This window comes from Macrotis lagotis, chromosome X, assembly GCF_037893015.1.
Source record: "Macrotis lagotis isolate mMagLag1 chromosome X, bilby.v1.9.chrom.fasta, whole genome shotgun sequence".
Taxonomy (NCBI): Eukaryota; Metazoa; Chordata; class Mammalia; order Peramelemorphia; family Peramelidae; genus Macrotis; species Macrotis lagotis.
The window spans coordinates 332,738,886-332,763,521 of record NC_133666.1 but is presented as its reverse complement, the minus strand read 5'-3'; the positions used below and the strand labels follow the sequence as shown (position 1 = coordinate 332,763,521).

Genomic DNA, 24,636 nt, shown 5'->3' with positions numbered 1-24,636 from the left:
CTGTCTTACAGCGTGTACAACCTGGAGATGATTTGGTTAAACAGAGGACATCCGTGTCCTTTCAGAATCAATGCAATTATTGTTTGCCACGCCGACAACATCTGGAGTGGCAGCACTGATTTGACTGACCTGTTATTGATGGCGATGTCCACTCTTCCTCCCTAACCTCCTTGAACCTCTGCAACCTCCTCCCCCCCCCAACAAACACACACATCTCCCCCACCCCCAGCGCGCGCGCGCCCCGCCACTCAGCCCAGCACTTATAACCCCCAAGAAGGCATACGCGAGGTCGAGTTTTCAAAGGAAAAGTTGGGAACTCCTGCTCGCGTTGGAAAGTGTTAATCAGCAGGAAAGAGTGTGATCAGTGGAGCTATTCACTTGAACGTCACTCTGGTACAGGGGTTAGTGAAGTGATTGTGGCGCCTAGGGACTGAAGGAAGGCATATTCCACTCCAGTCAGGTGTTATACACTGAGAAATGTCTACATTAGTTCTCTATAGCTCTCTGCAAGTGAACCGGTACAGGAAAGCGACCAGGACCCCAGCAATGGAAAAGCACTCGCAGGAACAGCGGAGTTGCAGCCTGCCTTGATATCAGGTACAGAAACGTCTCGCAATCCTCTCAACTCCCCAAATCCCCTCCCCATTCCTCACACCTCCTTCAGCCCCCCGCTCTTCATACCCCCATCCCCCTCCCGATCTTCACTTTTTTTTTTTGATGAGGTGGCTTTTTTCTCCCACAAAAAGGAGGGAGCTGAAAAAGTAGGGGCGGGAGAGAGGAACGGAGGTACATCCGTGGTTTTGTGCAATGATTTCCTAGGACCGAGTGCAGACTGAGAGCAAGGTGTGTGTGTGTGTGTGTGTGTGTGTGTGTGTGTGTGTGTGTGTGTGTGTGTGTATGTGTGTGTGTGCGCGCGCGTGCGTGTGTTTTCTTAGGGAAAGGGAGATGGATCCGACGTTTCTGCGAAAGTGAAGGTAGGGTACAGAGCTCCTCCAGGGTCTGGTCTCTGACAGCGCAAACTTTGCAGAAAATCGGATTTACTCTGACTGAAACAAAGTTTGGTTTCCGCAAGAGGTGGGGTGGAGTGTGTGTGTCGGGGGGCGAGGGGGTTGGGTAGATTTCAAGCCAAGTGCTACTCAGAGTTCAGAAAAAGCATGAATAAGAAATACAGTGAGGCTGGGGGGGGGGGGTGGAAAGAGAGGGGGAAGGAACTAATAATGAGAACCTTAAGGACGAGTCACTGAGAATCATAAGTCCAAGGGACCATGACTCCCCTGAAAACCTTGAGTTTTTGAACGCAGCGCCTTTGCCCCGGGACCCAAAGTGGGGAAGTGGGGAGGGAGCCGTTTGGAGGGTGGGGTGCAAGTTCTTGGAGCAGCGGTCCTCAGCTACCTGGGCGGATGCGGAGGATTTCCACTAAGTACGCTGTAACTTAAGAGTGGGGGAGGTCTGGGGAGATGGGGGTAGTGATGGGCGGGGGGAGGGAAAGGGAAGGAGGATAGGAGAACCGAATTGTCAAGTGATGAGAAAGTGAATAAATTGCAAAGTATTGCATCTGAATCTGAGGCCTGCCTTCATGCATTCAGACTGTTATCCCCCTCCCAATCCAGCACCCCCCCCCTCACCTGACCTCGAAAAACCAGGCAAAAACTACCACGGAAAAGAAGGGACTCTTCCCACGTCTTCTTCCCTCCCTCCACCCTTCCCATCCCACTTCGCAGCCTCCAGGGTCTTTTGGATCTTTCCCTTCCGCTTTTCTTTGCCCTTTTGACTATTTGCGCAAAATGTTAAGATGTCCCAAATGGGTACTGTTTTGACCTGTACTGGAAAAGGTGGCCTCCATGGGAGCTCCCCTCCCCCATCATCCTGGGCCACTTGGACAGAAATGGTTTGTCTTAGTACTGGTTCGGAAACAACACTTCGTGGCAATAGGCATTGAGGTGGGAGGGGGGAAACAGACCTTGGCAAAAGTCGTGCTTTGCCCATGGTTTTCTGTCACTTCCCTCCTGGATTATCAGGTAGTTTTTGTCATTGTTTAGTTGTCTAAACCAGATAACCTAGGACAGTGAGGTTTTCATTCTAAAGTCCCTCTATGTATTCTAGAGACCCCAAGGGTTTCAAAGGAACTTGTGTCCTCAGCACTTCCCGAACCTACGAAGAGGAAAACGCAGTCAAGTCCACCTGAGAGTGCGTATTATTTGGGTCTGCACATCTCCCGGGGTTGCCTCAGTGAGGACCTCCATCAGTTTCCCTGGCTCTCTGATAGTGGCCTGCTCCAGGGGTACACTGATTTCTCCTTCACACACACACACACACACACACACACACACACACACACACACACACACACACACATACCTTCCCCTTACAATTAAGTTTTGAGAACTTTGAAGGTGAATTTGCTGCGAAACTAAGTCTGTGGCCTTCTTCTCCCTGTAGCTCCTAACAAGTGCACGCATGTTGAAACCGTGGGGCTTCGCCTGGACCCCCTAGGTACAGTCAATCCATTCAACAGAGAGCTCTGAAAACTGTTGATACATGTAAGAGCATATTTGTGGATATGACTTAGTGCATATACATTTATAACTGTACTTACATATGCATGGAGGTATAGATGGCAGAATATTTAGATAAGTGAGATTGTAGCCAGTCTACTATGGATTATTTCTGTGACTCCTTGTGACTTGGCAACAAGGACAAGCTAGTGGAAAAACCTCGTTCTTTGGCTGGGATTCCGCCTTTTGTAGAAATGGGGATGTTGGGGCAGTGATGTGAATGGAGCATATACAGAATGCTTTCTGGCACTAAAAGTCCCCCTAGATGCTTTGGCTGAGCAGCTGCCCCCTCAGTAATGGGGTGCAACTTCATTTCAGGTCTATTTCAAAGTCAGGAAATGAAGTTTGTTAGTCAGGGGTCAGGGGAGAATCTGGAGCATTTGAGCTCAGGTACCATCATTGTTAAAATGCCAGGCAGCTCATAGTCTAGGTGGACTAAGAGACCATGAACAAGCTTGCAGAGGATAATCCCAACCCGGAGAATTTAGACCTATAAAGGAAGGACAATAGAGATGGAAAAGAATAAGTTCTAGTCTCTTGTTTGGTAACAGAAGTTGGGAATGACATTTCAGAAGAGCATTGACTGATCATGACACCAGGGAGACTCAGGGCCCTAGGGAAGGCAGAGAGTTGTTGGATGGGCTGGGTAGAAAGAAACATGACAGAATTGTACAGTGATTAATAAAGGGACCTTCTGTGCACCCACAATAACATCTCCCCCTTCCCCTCCTCCAGAGGGAGGAGGTTGCAAAGGAATTGCATTAAGGATACTGAATAGAAGATTACTGTAGCTATATAAATAAATAAGGAAAATATATGTGAAATATGATCTAGTATTTTAAAGATTAATACATTTATCAGATTCTCATTTTTTCTGCAGTTCAAACATATCTTTGCTCAATTGCTTGTAAAAGGAACAGAAAAAGGGGGGGATACTAGATACTGGAGAAACTGAGGCCTGTCACAACTGCTTAAAGGTGCTCACTGGCTCAGTCTGTTAATTAGGGTCAAACTAGGGGATGGTTTGAAAATAAGGACATCGGAATTCTTTCATGGCCTGATTCCTGGAGGTTTAAGTAAGCAACTTCCACCCCAGTCACTACAACTCCCAAATAATGGCACAACAATTGAACTCGAAGACAAAACAAATCTAATGAAGACTTTTTCTCCCTGAGATAAATTATCTAATCCACTACTCATCCCCTACCTCCAGACTCTTTACAAGGTTGTAAACAAGGTATGTGTAAAAGAAAAATAATTAAAAGAAGTACCTTGTTCTGATAGAGTGAGGAGGAGGGTGAGTGAAAAAAAGACGAGAGAGAGAGAGAGAGAGAGAGAGAGAGAGAGAGAGAGAGAGATTCATTTCTATAAGAAGGCCCGTTGGCTAGTTTCTTATTATTTACACGAAGGTGATATTAGTAATGCAGGTGAGAATGAAATAAACACCTCGCCAAGAAATCAATACAGAATTCAAAAACAATTATTAATGTCATTTGACTCGTGTTCTTTTTACATTTCTCGCGGCTACAGACGCTAAACTGTCTGAATAATTTGCATGGATCTGCTATTCATTATTTCCGATGGCTTTCCTCTGAAAGCAGCTAGGACGTTGCTTACTATAGTCTAACTCGATCTGAGAACTAGTATTTTCATCTGTAAATTAAAGCAATTACGCAGCAGATATTATATTATGTGTACTGTGGTCTCCAGATAGTCATCAATCACCTTCAATCGAGCTGTCAGAGTGGGCAGATTCGTTTCTGGGAGGCAGTCTTCCAGCTGGGGAGAAGAAGAGAACATCATCATTAATTAGAGTGTGACCCTGGGGCTATTCACATGTCTGAACCCAGGAATCTCTCTGAGCAAGTCTGCACACTACCGAGCAGCAGTTCCCCTGCGCTAGGCTGCCAGGGCTCCCACAGGCTCACTCCCTCAACTGCCCTCCGCTCTCTGGGAGCGGCCCAAAATTATGAGGGTTGCTTTTGGTCCTCACTGACCCGCACTGGGTAGTCTCTAGAGATGGGGTGCAGGTGCCCAAGTTTGGTGGTGGAATTTTAGCTGTAGTTGCTGGAGAGATAAAGGGAAAAGGAGCCCCGAGGAAGCCAAGAGAGCTGATTTTTGTCAGTGGAGGGCAAGACGATTCAAAGCGCTATAATTATAAGTGGCATGAGATCTTCTTATAGTCTGTACAATGACTCAGATAGCAAGGCTCTGAAAGTAAGATTTGACTTGAGAGATTTTCTCTAGCCTAGGATGGAATAGAGGAAGTCTTGGGGTTGGTGCTCTCTATCTACCCGTACGCTCCTTCACTACTACCCCGGACTCCTCCCCACTCCGGGTAGAGTGGAGCATTTTGGCAGCTTCTGCGCCGGGGGCGGAGGGGAATGAGCCCTGGCTTGGCAACCGAAATCTTAGCGGGGAGACTGTGAAAATAATGGATGTGGGGTTTTCGTCTCCTTGCTCCCAGAACAACTTTAAAGGGCCTTCGAGCCTTCATGTAAGTGAGCTTTTTTCTTCCTCCAATGTGCCACTCCAGAAAGGGGGTGGGGGGGATATAAAGGATCTCTATGGCAGGGTAAGGAGCACTCCGGATATGTGTGATCATCTTTTCCTGAGAGAAGACTGTTTTGACTAAGCCTCACTGTCTCCCATGAAACTATGAATTTTTTAGCTCCTCAAAGAAGGATGGGGGTGGGGGTGTAAGATGAAGAAGGGAGAGGGAGAGTGTAACAGACAGAAGGTGGAAGCCCAGGGCATCTGTTTGGGGTTGCTGCGGACTGAGACCAGGGACCTGATGAGGGCTGCTTGGGACATTGTGCTTGGAAGGAAACTTAAAAGAAGTGGCTAGAGTTTGAGAAACTTGTCTCAGAGCGTCTCAGAGATGTCCTGGAGTAGCAAAAGACTTCCTTTCGCTCTCCTCAAAGCAACTTGGATATTCGTGACCTATGACCAGATTGGGTTTAGCCATGACAGCTGGACTGTTGTTTAAAAATCATCAAATCTTAAACTTTCAAGTTACAGAAAAGGAAACTGAGACCAGAAAGATGCAATAATTCGCCCAAGGTTGTTGTAGGCAGGGCACAAAACATTCACTAGAGTTAAAAGATATTTGGAAAGAAGAAAGTGGAAAAACCCTTTGGGAAGACATTTGTTCTGAAAACTCAAATTAGAATTGCTGGTTCTATATAAGCTGAGAAGAGTCAGGAGACACATGTTTTAAATAGGTGCATAAATACATGAATATACACGCGTGTGAATACTTTCCTGTTTAAAAACAAGAACTAGAATTGAGGATTTTTCCCCAATTCCATTGCCGAGTAAATGTTATTGCCTGCAATTGTTTCTTAGATCCTTAGTCTAAGAGTTTTACGTTCAGTAACCCATCTGGAGTAAAGGATACAAAGAAAATAGAAGTCGTTGTCCTGTGGTTTATTGCCAATGTTAGTGCTAATTTTAACTGTTGATTAAATCTTAAATGAAGACTCACTCGTGTGTCCCTTCATATGTCTCATTTGTAATTGAGACTAATTATTACAGTGGGGTGGGAAGAAGCAGCTGCTCATTAATTAATTTCTAATTAAAAGTGCTTACCATTCTTCAGTGACTAAGGAGAAAAAATCATTAGTCGGTGCAATATTGATTCTTCAGATGAAAACCATAAAAAGTGCTATTTGTTTTCGCAGTGTCTTCCCCACTTGCATTCACGTTCTCTATGCAACCATACATGCAGGTTTGTGTATTCTTCACACACACACACACACACACACACACACAGACACATATACACACGAAATCAGATGTGTCTCAAATGAATATTAAATCTGCAGTCAGGTCAGTTTGAGTAGGTTTTATCTGACGTCAGTCTTTGCTGTTTAAGGCAATGTACATCCGACTCGACGTGTTTGCCCGCGAGTTTGCTTTTTTCTTTTTCTTATGGAAAAAAATATGTATTTGTATCGCCACGGGTTGGCCGATCTCTGTGCGAGGTATGGCTATTTTCTGGGGCTAAATGAAGAGCTACAATCATTACAGATCACTTTTTCCTCAGTTAAAAAAAAACTTTGAGATGTAAGTAGATAAATTAAATATGGTGTTCTGCTTCGTCCTATAAGCATCTAGGAACCTCTGGTCACCAATCAGTTGGTACGGTAGAGCAGAGCCCAGCTGCGGTAGCGTGTTAGAGCAGACGCCTCTCCTCGCTTCTTGATAACCGGGAACCTCTATACCATGTCATACCCTCAGTTTGGATACCCTTACTCTTCTGCACCACAGGTAAGACCTGATGGTCCACGGAGGATAATTAATTGAATGTCAATGATTATTGGCCACTTCCGAATGGGTTGCGGGTTGCGGCGTTGCTTGGGTAAAGTGAAAAGCTATCAGAAGAGCGTGAAATTGCTTAAACCGTGGGGCTGGCGATGTTCACAGAGATAGACTTAGGTTCTTCTGCCTTTCTTGGTTATTTGAAGAAGGAAAAGAGCTCTCAGTAGAACCTGCAAGGAATGAACTGGGTTGGGAGAGGGAAATTGGAGGGGTTTGGGGGGGGGGGGGGGAGAAAGAAACTATTCCCCCTCCAGATTTCAGTTGCTCCTTAGATCTTGTGTTTTTTGAAGAGGAAACAGCAAAGTGCCTTAAATGAGTAATTGCAGTCACATTGGGGAATACCCCAAAGACAGCAGGTTAATAACAGATGTGAGTGCTTGTCTCAGTGTGACCATCTGAAATCTGGAGCTAATGTAAACACGGTAGTTTAAGGGAAAGGGTTTTAAGAATAGTGGCAATCTTTATGGGGCAAAAGGAGCAAAATAATCTTAATATGGTGCAAAAGTTTCTTTAAAGAAGGGAATTTAAAGAGAATGTTTCACATACAATCTCTGGACAATCAGAAGCCCCTCTTTCCCAAAATACATTCCTTTACGATAATTGGGGGAGGGGTGTGCCAGTCGGGGTTACTGGTTTCACAAAGGATCAGATATTGAGTTAGTACATTTGAATAAATATACATGCGTGTGAATACTTTCTTCATTCGCTGCAAGAAAGAGGGTAGCGAACGGGAAACCCCCTCCCTACCTTAGGAGAAATCCTAAGGCATCTCTCTGAGGATAGTGGAAATTTGTTCTTTCTCACTAATTTTATCCCAAGAGCCCCTTCTGTCCTCAAGACCACTTTCTTCCTTTCAGTTCCTGATGACCACTAATTCCCTGACTACTTGCTGTGAGTCCAGCGGCCGGACGTTAGCAGACTCCGGGGCAGCCGGCTCAGCTCAGACCCCAGTCTATTGTCCTGTGTACGAGAGCAGGCTGCTGGCCACAGCTAGGCATGAGCTCAATTCTGCAGCTGCCTTGGGAGTCTATGGGAACCCTTACACCGGCACCCAGGGCTACGGAAACTACGTTACCTACGGCACTGAAGCGTCAGCCTTCTATTCTTTGGTAAGTTAAGCTCTGGACCCCGATGGAGGGGTGAGGAATATCCCTTAAACAAACTTTGCTATTATGGTTCCTGGGATTGAGTTAACATGTTAACATGTTAGGGAGAGAGGGAGGAGGTGGGGGAGGGGACTGAGGGAAGGGGAAAGGGAAAATGAAGAGGGGGGAGGAGGGAAGAGAGACAGGAAGGGAGAGAGGAGAGGAGAGGAGAGGAGAGGAGAGGAGAGGAGAGGAGAGGAGAGGAGAGGAGAGGAGAGAGAGAGGAGAGGAGAGGAGAGGAGAGGAGAGGAGAGGAGAGGAGAGGAGAGGAGAGGAGAGGAGAGGAGAGGAGAGGAGAGGGGAGGAGAGGGGAGGAGAGGGGAGGAGAGGGGAGGGGGGAGAGAGAGAGAGAGAGAGAGAGAGAGGAGAGAGAGAGAGGAGAGAGAGAGAGAGAGGAAATAATGAATCTTTTCCCCAATGTGGAACTGCCCCTTGCAATGTAGGTGCTTTAAAATAGCTAGTGGATAACTGAAAGTTCATGTTCAGCATTTACAAGATAGTTCTTTGGTTCTATCTGCTCTCGGAGATGGGGGTCTTCTCCGGAAAAGTAGTGGAGTCAATTACTCAATAAATTGCAATAAATTTCTGCCTCCTAGGTGCTAGGGAGTAATGGTTATAATGACGGATGCCAGTGATGCAGGAGCTACCGGGGCTGAGTCTAAAGTTGCATGTGTCCAGGTCCCCAAGAATCGATACCCCTTCGAATGAGCTTTTCCTTTGGCATCATTATAGTGAGGGTTAATGCATCTATTGATCTCCCACCCGCTGAAATTCCATAGCACTTGGGATTGAAGTCTTGGGAATCAGTTGCCCTCCCCCCACTCTCACCAACACCACCCCCTCACCCAGGCTCCCAACTCAACTCTAAATCCTCCGCGAGTAGAACTTTATTCCCCTCCTCCTTCCTTCCTTTTTTTTGCGCCTTCTATTCACTTTCCTCCTGCTCCTCCTTTCCCTTTTTCCTCCTCTCTCGATTTTCTTTCTTAACCCAAAATTAATAAACATATTTCTAGATCAGGGATGACAGAACCTTTTTTTTTCTCCTGAGCAATTGAATGGGTCGGTCTCAAGCAAAGTTTGAGGTTTGTGTTCGGGCCCTTCCTTAGCACTGAGTTTCACGTAGAGGAAATTATAATGCTTATGAGTTAAACAAGTCGATTTCGTGTCCCTCCTCACTGAAGGAGGTGGGGGGGGGGGGGAAGAGGGAAGGGAGAGGAATACAAAATAGTTTTATTTACATTAGCTACTTCCAAATCTGTAGCAACTAGACTTGATATGCACTCTGTAGTTCATAAGTAAAGGCTTCACAAGGAACTTTATTTTCAGTAGAGATATTGCTAGGGACATATTCTGTATTCCATCAGAAATGTAACCATATTAGTGTCGTTTAATTCCCCTAGAGGAATAAAAAGATTAATAAACCGACAAGCTTGATTTAATGTTACAGAATAGTTTCGACTCGAAAGATGGGACGGGATCTGCGCATGCGGGCATCACGCAGGCAGCTGCCGCTTACTATCCTTATGACCACACGCTCAGCCAGTATCAATATGACAGGTAAGAATCTACAATTAAAGAGCTCCATGGAGGAGAAAGGAGAATGTGCTTTTGCTCTGGAGCCCCACCCCACCCTGAGTCCCAAAGAAATATTTTCCGTATGTATTTTGTAGGCAGTAAATACTGGTGGACTGCCATACATTGGTGACTTTCTTCACATGACTATTCATTTTTGAAAAGTGTCTATGCAGAAGGGAGACACAGATTTTTTCCCGAATCTCCTCTCCTGGGTCTATCGAGGGAATGAAAAGTGGTTCAGCAGATTCCGGTGACTTGAACTGCCCAGGTAGTGTGTAATAAGTATCAATCAGTATAGCCTTTCTTGTGAACTTTCCTATTTGGCTGTTTGAATAAAACATCTTGGTAAAATAGTACAAGAGGCCATGGGCTTGCAGGCTGAAAGATCTGATAGCCTAAAGTACGCCGGAAATGGTGGGGAGAAAAGACTTGGGATGGAAAATACAGGCCCCAGAGGTAGCCTAAATCCCTCTTTCGTAGCTGAAAATGTGCTGACTAAACATATACATACACACAAGTATATTCAGCTGGATTCTCACCTGGATCTTTTTGTGGTTCTGGGGAAGTAGAAGGAGTCACTTCTACAGCAAGTGTGGTGAAATCACACTTTTTTCCCAAGGAGATAAGGTGATCAATCAAACTTCCACCTGGGACTCTAACCTGGATGAGTGCACACCATCCCCCAAATTCCCCTTTTCCCAATGTGCTGGGTGTGTTTTATACTCTACTGAAATCTTGTTTTGAGTTCCTTACCACACAATTGGACCCTGAAGCAGGTCCCAGACCCTTCACGCCTTCATAGACAAGTCTACTCATTACCTTACAAAGTCTGTTAATTTTAAAACCTCGAAAGCCCACTTAAGCCATTTCAACCTTTTACGCCCACTGGGCCCTAGTGACCTTTCTTGGTTGGGTACATTAAATATTCAGGTACAATTCAACATCTTCTGCATTTCGTTTTTACATTTTCTTGAACAAAGGGATAGGAGGACTAATAAAGGAATCCTATTAAATATACATCTATTACATCTATTAACATTTGCGCCCTGAGGTCATTTAAATAACTTCTATTGGAGAGAGGCTTATCAAACTGTCCAACAGACTCAACTTTGCTTTGACACTGCTTTTTTTTATGTCCAAGGTTTTGAAAGCAGATTTTTACACACACACACACCCCGTGTGTTTAAATTAAAAACAAATGCTGTTTATCCACCTGGTGCTACCAAGGTTACTTACTACACTAAGTAAACAGAACTGAACATGGGATTTCTCCCACATTGATCACAAGGGTTAATTTTCTGACGCAGTCGGCACGTGGTAGTCAGTCTGACTCAGGTTACTTTGCCAACACTTCTCTCTTCTATTTTCCCAGGTATGGCACAATGGATGGGGGAACAAGAAGGAAAAATGCTACCAGGGAAACCACCAGCACCTTGAAAGCCTGGCTGCAAGAGCACCGAAAGAACCCCTACCCGACAAAGGGGGAGAAGATCATGCTGGCTATTATCACTAAGATGACCCTTACCCAGGTCTCCACCTGGTTCGCTAATGCTCGCCGGAGGCTCAAGAAGGAGAACAAGATGACTTGGCCACCTCGAAACAAATGCTCAGATGAGAAGAGGCCCTATGAAGAGGAAGAGGAGGGAGAAGAAGAGTCTCAGGAAGACCATCTCAAAAATGAGAAGAATGATGGTTGGTTTGAAGTGATAATATTTGACTCTAGTAGAAAGAGGGTGGGAAAAGATGGATCTTCAATCCAATTTTGTTTGCTGGTGATTGTAGCAGTGTAAAATGAGAAGTTTGTATGTTGTAATGTCCCTAAAGGATGGAAGAGGGCAAACAATTTGTCTTTATTCAAGGCCCTTGGTCATCTTTTGATCCACTGTGGGGAGTCACTGCTCCTTCCCAAATTGTTTTTTTAGAACAAGTTAGTGGAGAGAGGAAAGAGTTGGGAGAATGTTCGTGGCAAGGAAAGGTTCCCTTGGCTTTCTTTAACTCCTTATTGAGTATCTTTAGGGGTCTGCGTTAGGGTTTAGTGGAGATGAAAGAGAGAGCTTTTAAGTGTGTCCCTTTATTTAACTTCCTGTTTTTGCCTCCTCTACTCCCACTCTAAATAGAACGTGTCCGCAAGGAAGAGAAGGAACTTGAGCTAAGTGACTTAGATGATTTCGATCCCATTGAGTCGGAGAGCTCAGAATGCGAACTGAAGCCGGCCTTCCAGCACCTGGACAGCGGCCACATGCGGGCTGCTTCTGGAGGCGCAGACTGCCCAGGAGACCCTTGCAAGGAGTCTGCCACTTCTCTCAAAATGTCGCTCCCTGGAGGCGTCCAGCTGGAAGAAGATGTGGAGCGAGCCAAAAACTGTCTCAAGAGCGTGGTAGATGAATGTGAGCAAGACCTAGTAGTGGGAGGGCGACAGAGGGGCTGCGATTCTAAAATGTGCTTCCAGCAGCCCGGGGAGTCCCAGATCCTGGAAGCCAAGCCCCGGATCTGGTCCCTAGCTCACACAGCCACTTCTTTGAACCAGACTGAGTACCCATCCTGCATGCTGAAGCGCCAAGGACTCTCCTCTTCTTCCTCATCAGCCTCCTCTTCTTCATCCTCGACTGCAGTATCGGCTCCCAGTGGCCTCGATAGGCATCAAGATTCCCCTGTTACCAGTCTCAGAAACTGGGTGGATGGGGTCTTTCACGACCCCATATTCAGGCACAGTACTTTGAACCAGGCCTTGAGTAACACTACAGTGTCCTGGGCTACCACCAAAGGCGCAATACTAGAAACAGGAGCCCTGGGACGTTCTCTGGGGAACAGCACGGACATGCTGAAGGGGCATCTGGCAAACTTCCCCGCACACCACCATCACCACGACTCCAATAAGGAGCTCCTCTCCTTTCCCAAATCTGGCAGCAAAATGTTCTGTTCTTAACAGCCCCGCCCCCCACTGGGGCCCGTAATGTTCTTATTCTTGGCAGAAGTGGACACAAACTGAAAGGAGAGAGTGGGGGAGGGAGCAATAGGAAGGGGACGAGCTTAAGTTTGCAGAATAAACTTTTTTCTACAAATAAATAAATAAATAAAAATAAACCTAAAACAAATCAAGATTCAAGCAAACCAACCATGTCAAACCAAGTAATCCAAAATAGAGGATTTAAGTCTGTTTTGCTTAGGTTTACCGGAGAGACTATTTTCATTCCGTCCTGAGAAGAGTTTCCCTTGCTTACAACTTTGAAAAGAATCAATACTGGGATTCTTATTTAACTTCATGTCTAAAGAAAAAAGAAAGGGGAAAGCACGTACTATATTTTAGAAATACTTAACAGAAAGTTTACATCCAAAGGTTTACATTGAGGCAATGTTTCAATAGCATTTCAATAGTGAGTTTTCCATTTCAGGCATGCCAATATTAGTTCGAAAGACTTTTCAGACTTTTCCCTTCTTATTTCATTGTTAGTATATAATTCTCACAAACAGCACTTCTCCCAGGTTTACACAATTGCACAAACTTAACTTTACAAATAAGATGTTTTAAAGAGGTATGTTCACATCAATGAATTGTCTGTTTCAGAGGTTTAACATAATAATACTAATAAAATGGAGTAATGGTGTTTTGCATTGCCCTATGACTAAATTCCAGATTTAGGATTTATGCTGGTAAATGCCCCAATGATATCTTCTGAGATGTTTATCCCAAAAAAATGGAAGAGAAGTGGGGAAGAGCAGTGAGGCAAATATATTTACTGATTCTCCGCATCAGTACAGTAGCCTGCATAAATTAAGTTTTGCTTTTAAAACAAACACTAAATAACGACCACATTGGGGGAGGGGATACCCAGAACCTTTAGACTTCTTAAAAATATTTTCAAACAGGGCACTTTGGAATATGAGAGAAACTGGATTTCTTTACCCGTTAGCATGCCCACAGCTTAACCCCTGAAGTCCCCCCCTTGGTTGTGTGTGTTAGCTAAGAAAGGAACACGCCCCTCTTAGTAGCTCTTCCCAGCTGGAAAGAACTCAGTTCCATCCATCACCAATGTTTTGATGCTTCTGACAGCTTCTCGCCCCCAACCTCCACCTCCAAAGGGAAAACAGTCTGAGCAGTTAGAGTTATATGTCCATCCCTAAAAAAATCAATCCAAACTATCTGTGCACTTAATTTGTTGAAATATTAAAGGAGTAGAGGAAAAGGTGATTGCAATTGAAGACTTTAAAAAGGCGGCAGGAGAACCTGGCCCCAGAGACCTTGCAGGTCCTTTGGGGTAGTTAGGGGACAGGAGAATCTTCTACCAAAGAAACTGATTGGGCTGAAGAAAATATAGGGGGATTTCTCTGAATCTTAATATCAGCAGAATCTCCTGACTAGTGTAAAGGATTGTTTCACTTAGAAAATTAATTTGTGATTTTTTTTCCTCCGCTTCTCAACCGACCGTTTGAGCTTCGAGATTCTCTAGCAATGTAGAGAACCGCTAACTCCCCATGAATATTTCAGCACTTCAGGACAGATGCTTTGCGGGTTTTGACATTAAATAGAGAAGAGGGTTTTCTACGTGTCTTAGAAATCTCTCAGTCCACTAGTCATTTAGTTCCAATAAGCTTTTTAAATACTTTCCTAACGATCCCGAATGAAAATTTAAAAAAGTTCTCGGGACCCTAGGAGAAGGGAAAAGCTGAGTACCATTCAAGAAGTCATGGAAAAGGGATGATAAAGAGATATTTCAGAGAAAAGAGAGCTGGAATTCTGAATGCTAGATAAAGAGATAGATCGGCAAATAAACAGGAAAGAAATATAGTAACAGACAAGACAGCCTGAATGATGACCGGCTATGACTGACAAAGTTCTCTTTCCTGACCGGGGTATGATAGTGGGGCGGGGGTAGGAAGGAGGGGAAACCTGAAGGATCGAAGACATTGGTTTCGTGGCAAAGGAAAAAAGTCAAATTCCTAAACCTAGTGAACTCTTTAGGTTTCGGGGAGGAACTTTGCCAAAAAAAAAAAAAAAAAGCTTCAACACTATTCTTTCCTAGGCTATTTTACTGGCACTCATACACACGTGTGCCTAAATGAAAACACAAGGGTCCCCGAACTTTGGAGACAGATCATCTCGGAGAAAGCACTGAATAAAGGAATCTGGGGGCGAAGAGTAGATCAAACCCTTCCCCTTACTGCAAGCAGCTGTAATTGGATTGTATCCAGTCATATTCCCTGTCATTGTATTGACTTTCGCTCTCTTGGATGATATTATCGAGATCACTGAACCTCTCTGCTGATCTGGCTGTCAAAAGGCTGAGACAGGAGCCCCCGGCCTGGAAAACGTGCATCAGCCAAGATAATTTGAAGTGAAATTTTCATTTTGACAGTAAACCCCTCAATTTCTAAAGGCTCCGCACACGGAGAGCTCAGTGGCAGGGGGAGGCTTTACAGAAAGCCCACGTCTTAGACTGAAAAGGGCAAAAGAACTCGAATTAGTTGTAATAGATAAAAGGGCAAAAATAAAGAGTCAAGGGTACTTGACAGTAATAGCGAAAGTGGAGTCTCGGGGGAGAAGCGTTTTCAGCTCCAAGCTGGGCCAGCAGGAATTTTAATGCAGCTAGGGCGGCTGCTCCGAGCCTTCCACTTGCAGCCCTTTAGACAAAGCAAATCATTTTCAGCCAAAATAAGGCATGGAGGACAGGGATGACGAGGATAAAAGATGAAGCGGGAGAGGAGGAGGGAGGAGAGGGGACAGAAAGAGGAGCGAGGACTTAGGCCGGAAGCAGAGCCACAGGGGGGACTACGTCTGGGATAGGAGGCATGACCAAGGGGCCCAGGGTTGATTCCACATATCTGGGGGTGAGGGCAGACTAGCCAAGGAGGATAAGGAGAGAGTCTGATCTGGATTCCCAGGAGGAAAGATTCTCTACCTCGTGAAAGCTGTTGTTTTTCGGAAGGCGCCTTCTAGCTACTTGGTGAGAGAGACACAGAGTAAGATGGGGTAGGAACTAGCACAAGCTGCCCATGGGGACGTCCTCCCTCCCTCCAAGTTCACTGGGCCTCAGGGGCTCCTGACCTACCTGTGGCTCTAAATCATTCATTCATTCATACACAGTCTGACTCCTGCCACGTTCTTCCCCTTTGGAACCAGGACATTGCATGAAAACCAAACAGTACAGCTCGAAGTTGAAAGCCTCTGTATGTATCCGGAGAGGGGAAGGAGAAAAGAGAGGGTTGACCCAAAGGACTTACGACCCCTTTAAAAGCAATTCAAAGATTGTGCGGATTAGAGAGACATTAAGGGGACGGGGGAGAAGCTAAAGTAGATGAGGAACTTGGATGTCATTTCAGCCCAAAGAAGTCAAGAGAATTTCCTTTATTTTCTCTCCAGGAACCAAACACCCCAGAAGCTTTCTGCATGCTTTCAGGAAGTAGACTACATACCTCTTGATCCTCTCCCCTTCCTATTTCTTTAATGATTTCAGTGAATTTCCCAACTTTCTTGAGAAACATCAGCAAAGGGGTTTAGGAAAGGAGAGAAATGAATTCTAAGTGTTTGATTCTACGTGGCAAGGAGAAGATCATTGTCAATGGGTCCAGGGCGGGGAGGGAGGAGGAGGGAGAGAAGTGCAAGACAGAGATACAAAGGAGAAGATTGTAAAAGAGAAAAGAGAACGAAAAAGGCTGGAAACTGAGAGACTCTAAATCATTCAGCCATGGCAAATTCAAACACACAAAGGAGGGGATGCTAAATTAACGGCGCTTTTTACATAGGGCCCAAATAAAACTGTAATCAGCGACGCGTTACTTTTCATTAAGCGAGTTTGACAGCAGCATATTCAGCCTCGACTAGGGAACAGAAGCGAAGAAATATACTGCTCTCCCAGCCCGAGTCATAAGATAATTCCTTAAGCTCCATTAACAACTCTTAGCCGCAGGAAATGGGCTCCCTGAAAACATCTCCAAATCTAAAAGCTTTATCGACCTCTCAAACCTCTGCTGATGGTTCTATTTTTTTTAACTTGGGGAGAGACGTCCAGCAAGGTAATAGACTTTGACACAACACCTTCTTAACTAGAGAGAGAGGCAGAGAAAACCAGACCTTAAATGATATTTAAAAGGCAGCCAATTAAGATTTAAAATGATTGTCTCCTGAGATTATGCATGCAATTTATGTCACCTACTTTTTCTAGGGATGTATGCAAGATTGCAACTGGGTATATGGTCTATTCTCATTTTTTTAAATGGATTGAAAAATTCAAAATAAAAGTCATCAATTAAATATCTCAGTATCTCAAAGGGTAATAAATTGAAGGATAATAAAGGTCTTGACTTAGGGAGAATGAATTCTAAAATATTAGTGCAGACAATTAGATAATTAACATAGAAACAAAGCACATCTTTCTAATGAATATTTCTTGTCATACTGCTTTCTTGCATAAATTTGGAAAAATCTCAATATCAAATGATGAAAACCTTTTATCAGTGGATTATTGGCAGAGTAGAATTTGATTTTTTCGGATGATTCTTACAACAGAGAGTCTGGCAACATGATAAGAGTTTAAAGGAACATCTCACTAATATCAGAGAAGTATGATAGAGAGAAATGCTGGATCCAAAATGTTCTAAAGTCTGGTAGAACAAAGAGAGACATAGCTATTGATCCTTATCTCATTTAAATATAATGTAATTCCACGTTGAATGCACTCTATTCTGGTATTAAGTTCAATAATTCAATCTCTTTTTCATGTTCTACCACATGAAATTGTTTCTAAACAGCATTTAAGGGTAGGGCCATGGTGAATCATTTGTATGTGGAAAAAATATTCACTCTGATCTGGGTTAACCTAGTATGCATAGTATGTGAAACTAGCTTTGTATGTAAATCAGAAACTCAGAATCTGAAGAAATGGTGAGTGTAAAGGTACAATTTCTATTGAACCTTCTTCTGGTTAAGCTGAAACCTTTGCTGGACAGTTTTAGTCAGTTCTATGTTTGGGGAGGGCATCTCTTTCAGAGTTTTCACAGTAATTTTTGCATTCTAAAAAAAGCAGGAAGCAAATTTTATTGACCTGAGGTCAATGACTAGTATGATTCACAGTTCTGAATTCATTCTGAATTCCCATTTTCTTTCCAAATAACATATAGCAAAGCAAAGAGTGCCACTGCACCAAGTAGGGATATATAAATGTTCCCAAATAACCTGAACCACCCTCAGAAACAGGATACTGAAGAATAATACTATTTTTTTAAAAAAGATTTCCAAAGCTGTGCCTATAAGAGGAAGGATGAGTCAATTATCAAGACTATGGAAATTAAATCAGCATTTTTACTTCAATTATCTAAATATTTCAGGAATTTAAATATTTTCATAGTCCCAAATAATTACTTCACTATTCTCATGGACTCACATCTGAATCTTGAATAATAAGGAGCTACCATATCAGTTGCTGCCAAGGTTGTAGGGATGATGTGTTCTTTTGGACCTAGAGAGCTGCTTTAGAACTAAAAATCTGTGTTCCCCTTGGCCTAGAAATAATACAGTGCTTACTTACATATCCTTAGTTCCACTTTCATACCTGAAATAATGCCTGGTTTAAAAGATATGCATTCCACAGCTAACAAGGCTGAGATTTGACTGTCTTTGATCCCTGGTTCATGCTTGCTTGGGTTCCTGAGGGGACAAATTTACCAAGCCTGTAGAGTCACATTCCAACACAAAGCATAAAGCATTCATGGATAGAGACAGCACAATTTGATGATTCTATCTCTGCTTTTTTTTTTAAATAATTACTTCTGTATACACTTTTTATCCCTAATTTGGAATTTTTTCCCTTTTTAATTGATGAGAGATATGGTGGTATCTTGTTTCCCACTTTTCATTTATCTTCACTTTAATGATTTTTAACTTTTTATTGGCCTTGCTGGTGGAATGATTCTGATACATGGCCAAGACTTTGCAGGAATATGGCAAAACTATAGGTTATATGAAGGATCAGGTGTTTTCCAGATAATGTCATGCTCCAAGAGACAAAGTTTTGCAGGAGGGTTTCTTTAACATTTCTGCATCATGGACCATTTTAGTAGTATAATAAAGCCTATGAAGCCCTTCTCAAAATAATTATTTAAGTGCCTAAAATGCATAAGATTATAAAGAAAATCAATTATATTAAAATATATTCATTAAAAACATCTAACAAAACAAACTCCAAGTTAAGAATCCCAATATTTTATATTCTTTATTTCACTGGAGGAAAAAGAGAATCTCTAAAATAAGGGATGTTGTATTTTCAGATATAGTGAAGATTTCTTAAATTTTATAGCGGATGGGTTTATAAAGGAAAATGCTCTTATAAATCATAAAGAAGGTACCAAACTTTCTTGGATTCATTAATGAGTCATCTCAGAGCAGATACATAGAATGGCAATGTTTAAAAGGACCTTGGAGGCCATCTAGTCTTAGACATGGATGTGCATAGTTTATTTTATTAGCATGCGTGCATTTCAAAAATTTTATTTTAAAAGTAAACATTTATCAAATCTAGATAAAGAACATTGTATTTATTCATCTAATTAAGGGAACAAAAAACTTACTCTTCAAAAATTAATACTTGAATTTTACTTTTAAAATAAGATCCAAGTCAAGAGCCTTTAAGTCTCTACTCTGTAGTTGGCACTTAAATAAGCACCAAGCACACAAAGAAAGGCAAAAATATAACTACTCCTCAAAGACCTGATATTTTAAGGGGCGAGGCAACATTCAAAATACCCAGTGTTTTCACATATATAAACTGATTGGCTTAGCCTAGGTATTCTCTAATATCTCCTCTAAAATTTCTACAGTCTTAGAATCATGCCCTTAAACATATCTTTTGTGAGAACTGCAACATTCTCCTTAAGATCTTATCATTCACTTGTTTATTTTACAAAGGCTTATGGATATTTGCTATAATCAAGACACTGAGCTGCATGCTCTGTGTGTGTGTGTGTGTGTGTGTGTGTGTGTGTGTGTGTGTAGGGGGTAGGGGGTAGGGGTTAGAAATAAGATAATATGACTTTAAACTACTTTCCTTAATGAGTTTAGAATTGAGTAAGGGAAATTTGAAACATGCAAAACAAGCACAATACAAGATAGTGGTGATATTACTGCAGTGAAAGATGTAAAAAGAAAGAGGAGCTCAGAGAAAGGAGGAATAATCAAGTGAATGAATTAAGTGACATTAGACTGAACCTTGAGGAATGAGTGGTTTGTCTTGTTTTTTAGGTTATGATATGAGAGAGAGAGAGAGAGAGAGAGAGAGAGAGAGAGAGAGAGAGAGAGACAAAGACAGAGACAGAGAGAGAGAGAGAGACAAAGACAGAGACAGAGAGAGAGACAGAGAGACAGAGCGAGAGACAGAGAGAGATTCCAAAATTAAGTGATTTAAATTATTCAACAACTGAATCCTTTTCATTCATGGAATTTCAGAGTTAGAAGGAAATCAGAGACCAAATAGCTAAAATTGTTAAGAACTTTTCTTTATGTCAAACTTTAATGTACCTCTGCATTTTTCACACCTTGCCTCTAGTATTATTCTCCAGGGGCAAATTCAACAATTCTTTTTCTATATAACAATCCTTTAAATGCTTGAAGACAGAAATTATTTACCATCCTCAAAAAGCCTTTTATTATTCAACTTAGATGTTCTCCAAATCCTTCAACTTACACTCATATGAAAGGGTTTCACTAGTTATTCTTTTCTGAAAATTCTCTAGCCTATCAATGTTCTTCCTAAAATGTAGCACCCAGAACTTGATAGCAAGATTTCACCAATTCAGGTTAGGGAACTAACCAAAATTTAGGAGTCTCAGGCATGCTTGCACTGAGAGCTTAACTATCTTGCCATGGTGACACAGCCAGTAAATATCAGACAGCAGGCAACAGGCAATGAAATGGATTTTTTTAAAAGTACTTACCATGTACTTAGAGACACCCTTGTAATTGTCCTAAGACAATCTCTTTTCTTTTCATTTTTAGAGACATGCAGTGATGTCCTTAAACTCCTAGTATTAAACTCCTTTTGCCATATAAAATGGAAGATTTCTGTCACCTTCAGTATCAACAGTGGACCCCCTGCCTTGGGAACCTCTGTTGGGATGGAATCAGTGCCAGATCTTTGCTATCCTAGAGGAGTCTAATGGCATTTAAAACCTCTTCTTCAGAAGAAAATTCAGCTAAAGAGGGATTGACTTCAACCTAAAGTATATGGACAATGACATAAAGAAGAGCCTTTCAAGTTCATATTGGACTGATCTACTACAGTCCAACACAAGATACTTGATTGCAACATTGTGATGTAATGGGCCTCCTTATGTTCAAAGGACAAACAACTACGTACTGAGCACAGTGCTAAGCACTGGTTCTACAAAACAACAAGCAAAAAGGAAAGACAGCTTGTCCCTGCCTTCAAGAGATAATATTTTAATGGGGAAAGACAAAGACATGGACAAAAATGGGGAAAAGGGAGAGAGCTCTTACTCAGGTGTATGGGGACAAAGTGTGGAGAGTCAGAAGTATAGCTAGGATGGGGGTGAAACATGGTCCAAAAAAGATACTCCTGGAAAGAAACCACCAATGATAAAAATGGGCTAGCATATAGGAGGGAAGTTTCAGAATAAAAGAGTCGTCTAAGACAAAATTTAGCTTGTTAGCTACTTCTCTGTCTACAAGGAATACAAAAGAATAGACAAGGTCATGGGTGACAACTTTCTAAATGATATAATTATTGAATAATATCTAATCACTGGTTCAAATTAAATATATTTTTCTAGCCCTATTGTGGAAATTGTTGCATTTCATCACATTAAAAGCCTATTCTGGTCTGGCTTGATTAATTAATGTTCCTTAGGAAACTATTGACTTGATAGATTCTTTAGCATTGGCCAGTAGCCACCAGGAATTTGTTATAAGGATGAAATGAGATCATGTAAATGCTTTTAAAAGCATAAATGCTGAGAGCTCTGTCCTCTGCCTCTGGAACAGGACTCTGGGGCTGAACACATTCAGATCCTGATCATAGTCTAGGCCCCCCCATAGTACAGCAGGGCCCCCCCACCTCAGCCTCATGGCAGAGAAGGGAGCTTATGGTCATTCACAGACCAGGAGGGAGGACAGAGCCTCACACACTGAGACCCTTGTGGGAGTGTCCCAAAAGCTCAGGAAGCACCTCAAAACCAGGCCCAGGCTGGGAAAATGAGCAAGCCGAGAAACAAGAGGAAGACTATTGAGAAATATTTTGCTTATGAGCCTAAGAAGGATCAAAATACTCAGTCTGAAGATGAGGAAGCACAAGCTCCTGCATCTAAAGACTCCAAGAAAAACAGAAATTGAACTCAGACTATGATAGAGCTCAAAAAAGACTTTGAAAATCAAATGAGGGAATTGGAAGAAAAACTGGGGAAAGAAAGGAGAGAGATGCAGGAAAAACATGAAAATGAAGTCAGCAGCTTAGTCAAGGAAATCCAAAAAAAAATGCTGAAGAAAATAGCATGCTAAAAACCAGCTTAGGTCAAATGGATAAAACAGTTCACAAAGTTATTGAGGAGAAGAATGCTTTAAAAAGCAAATTGGCCAGATGGAAAAAGAGATAAGAAAACTCTCTGAGGAGAACAAATCCTTCAGACAAAGAACAGAATTCATGGAGATTGATGAATTTGCCAGAAATCAGGAATCAATACTTCAAAACCAAAAAAAATGAAAAATTATAAGAAAATGTGAAATATCTCATTGAAAAAAACAACTGATATGGAAAACAGACTTAGAAAAGATAATTTAAAAATTATTGGAATACCTGAAAGTCATGATCAGGAAAAGAGCCTTGACATCATTTTCAAAGAATTACTACAGGAAAATTGCCCTGATATTCTAGAAGCAGAGGGCAAAATAGAAATGGAGAGAATCTGCCGATCCCCCCAAGAAAGAGATCCCAAAAAACCAACCCCTAGGAATATTATAGCCAAGTTCCAGAACTCCCAAGTCAAAGAGAAAATATTACAAGCAGCCAGAAGGACACAGTTCAAATATCATGGAGCTGCAGTCAGGATCACACAGGACTTAGCAGCAACTACACTGGAAGCTCGTAGGGCTTGGAATATAATATACCGGAAAGCAAAAGAGCTTAGAATGTAGCCAAGAATGAACTACCCAGCAAGGCTGAATGTCCTCTTCCAGGGAAAAAGATGGACTTTCAATGAACCAGGGGAATTTCAAATGTTCCTTTTGGAATGGCCAGAGCTGAATAGAAGGTTTGATCTTCAGATATAGGACTCTCAGGTGAAGCATGGAGATTGCAGAAGGGGAAAATATGAGGGACTTAATGATGATGAACTGCATGTATTCCTGCATAGAAAAATGACACTGATAATACTCATATGAACCTTCTCAGTTAACAGAGCAGGGAGAGGGAGCTTTTATAGTTGAAGCACAGGAGAAAGCTGAATTCAAAGATAAATTATGGTGTAAAAATGGAGTCAATAGAAAAAAGGGAAATTTAATGAGAGAAAGAAAAAGGAGAGGGGGAATAGGCCAAGATATTTCATATAATAAGATTTTTTTATTACAATAAGCTATTGTAATAATATGGAAGGGGGAGGCAAGGGGGAATGAGGGAACCTTTGCTCTCATCAGAGGTGGCTAGGAGAGAAAACAGCATATATACTCAATGGGGTATAGACAACTGGAGTAAGAAGGAGGGGGGAGCAGGGGGAAGGGGTGGGGTTGTGAATAAAGGAGGAGAGGATGGACCATGGGGGGAGAGTGGTGAGATATAACACATTTTCTTTTTTACTTCTTGCAAGGAGCTGGGATTGGAAGGCCTGTCCAGGACCATGGGGCCAGGTGGATTCTGGGCCTAAGGGGTAGTGTGGGGGCCCAGGGTTTCTTGGCCCCAGGACCAGGGATCTGTCTGCTGCACCACTCAGTGACCCTACAGCAGAGTCAGAGTGAAAGGAGAGAGAGAATATAGTACATAATAGTGGAAAAATAAGAAAGGAGGGAGTTGTGATCAGCAATGGCAAAGTTGGAAAAATATGGAAGTAACTTTTGTGATGGACTTAACATAAAGAATGCGATCCACCCATGACAGAGTTGTTGGTGTTGGAACAAAGACTGAAGCACATTTTTTGTTATTATTACTTGGGAGAGGGTGCAGGGCAAATGGGATTGGGTGGCCTGCATGGGACCACATAACCTGGCTCAAGGGCCAATGCTCTGTCTGCTACCCAGCCACCCCTACTATTATTGTTATTTTATTTTATTTGGGGTCTTTTTTTCCTTCTTTTTGGTTTTTGCAGGGCAGCAGTGGGGATCGGGTGGCTTGCATGTCACACGGCTGGGTGATTGTTGGGTCTACGGGGCTGGATGTGGGCTCAGGTGCTCGTGGCTCCAGGGCTGGTGCTTCATCCATTGCGCCACCTGGCCATACCTACAATTATTACTATTTTTTTATTTTATTTTTTTTTCGCTCCCCTTTACTTTATTGCTCAAGCAAGTCTATATTCATGAGGGGGAGGGGGTATTTTGTTTACTCTTGAACAAGAATATTTTATTAATGTATAAAAAACATTTGTACAAATTGAGAATAAAAATCATAAAATAAAATGAAAACAAAAAAAGCATAAATGCCAATGTTACTATTCTTATTTTATCAGTAGCATTATTTTCCTGTCAGCTCTTAGGCATTAGGTTTAAATTAGGTATCAGCCTAAGATCAATGGAAGGAAGTAGAGGAAAGAGGACTCTGACAAGAAAAAGTAAATCTCTCTGGAAAGAATTTGAATAGTGATGAATTACTGTCCAAGGGAAGCAGTGAATAGAATATTGAATCTAGAGTGAAGAAGACTTCTCTTCTTCAAGAGTTCAAATCTAGCCTCAAGTACTTATTAGCTGTGTGACACTGGTCATCACTTAACCCTATTTGCCTCAGTTTCTTCATCTGTAAAATGAAGTGGAGAAGGAAATGGCAAAGCACTGTAGTATCCTTGCCATGAAAGCCCCAAATGGGATCACAAAGAGTCATATATTACTGAAAAAC

General features: G+C 42.4%; 1 protein-coding gene across 3 annotated transcripts; it reads left to right on the top strand.

Moving 5' to 3' along the window:
- Window positions 1-283: 283 nt before the first annotated feature.
- On the top strand, window positions 284-13,229 carry IRX4 (iroquois homeobox 4). 3 transcript variants are annotated; one of them, XM_074201857.1, is made up of 6 exons: window positions 284-597; window positions 6,668-6,827; window positions 7,736-7,987; window positions 9,471-9,580; window positions 10,971-11,290; window positions 11,716-13,229. In XM_074201857.1, exons 2-6 carry the CDS (start codon window positions 6,783-6,785, stop codon window positions 12,522-12,524), a joined length of 1,536 nt encoding a protein of 511 aa, XP_074057958.1. In that variant the 5' UTR covers window positions 284-597; window positions 6,668-6,782; the 3' UTR covers window positions 12,525-13,229. The 3 variants fall into 3 exon arrangements, with proteins under 3 accessions (XP_074057958.1, XP_074057960.1, XP_074057959.1); XM_074201859.1 differs by lacking the exon at window positions 284-597 and adding an exon at window positions 619-974; XM_074201858.1 differs by lacking the exon at window positions 284-597 and adding an exon at window positions 3,412-5,052.
- The last annotated feature ends 11,407 nt before the right edge of the window (window positions 13,230-24,636 follow it).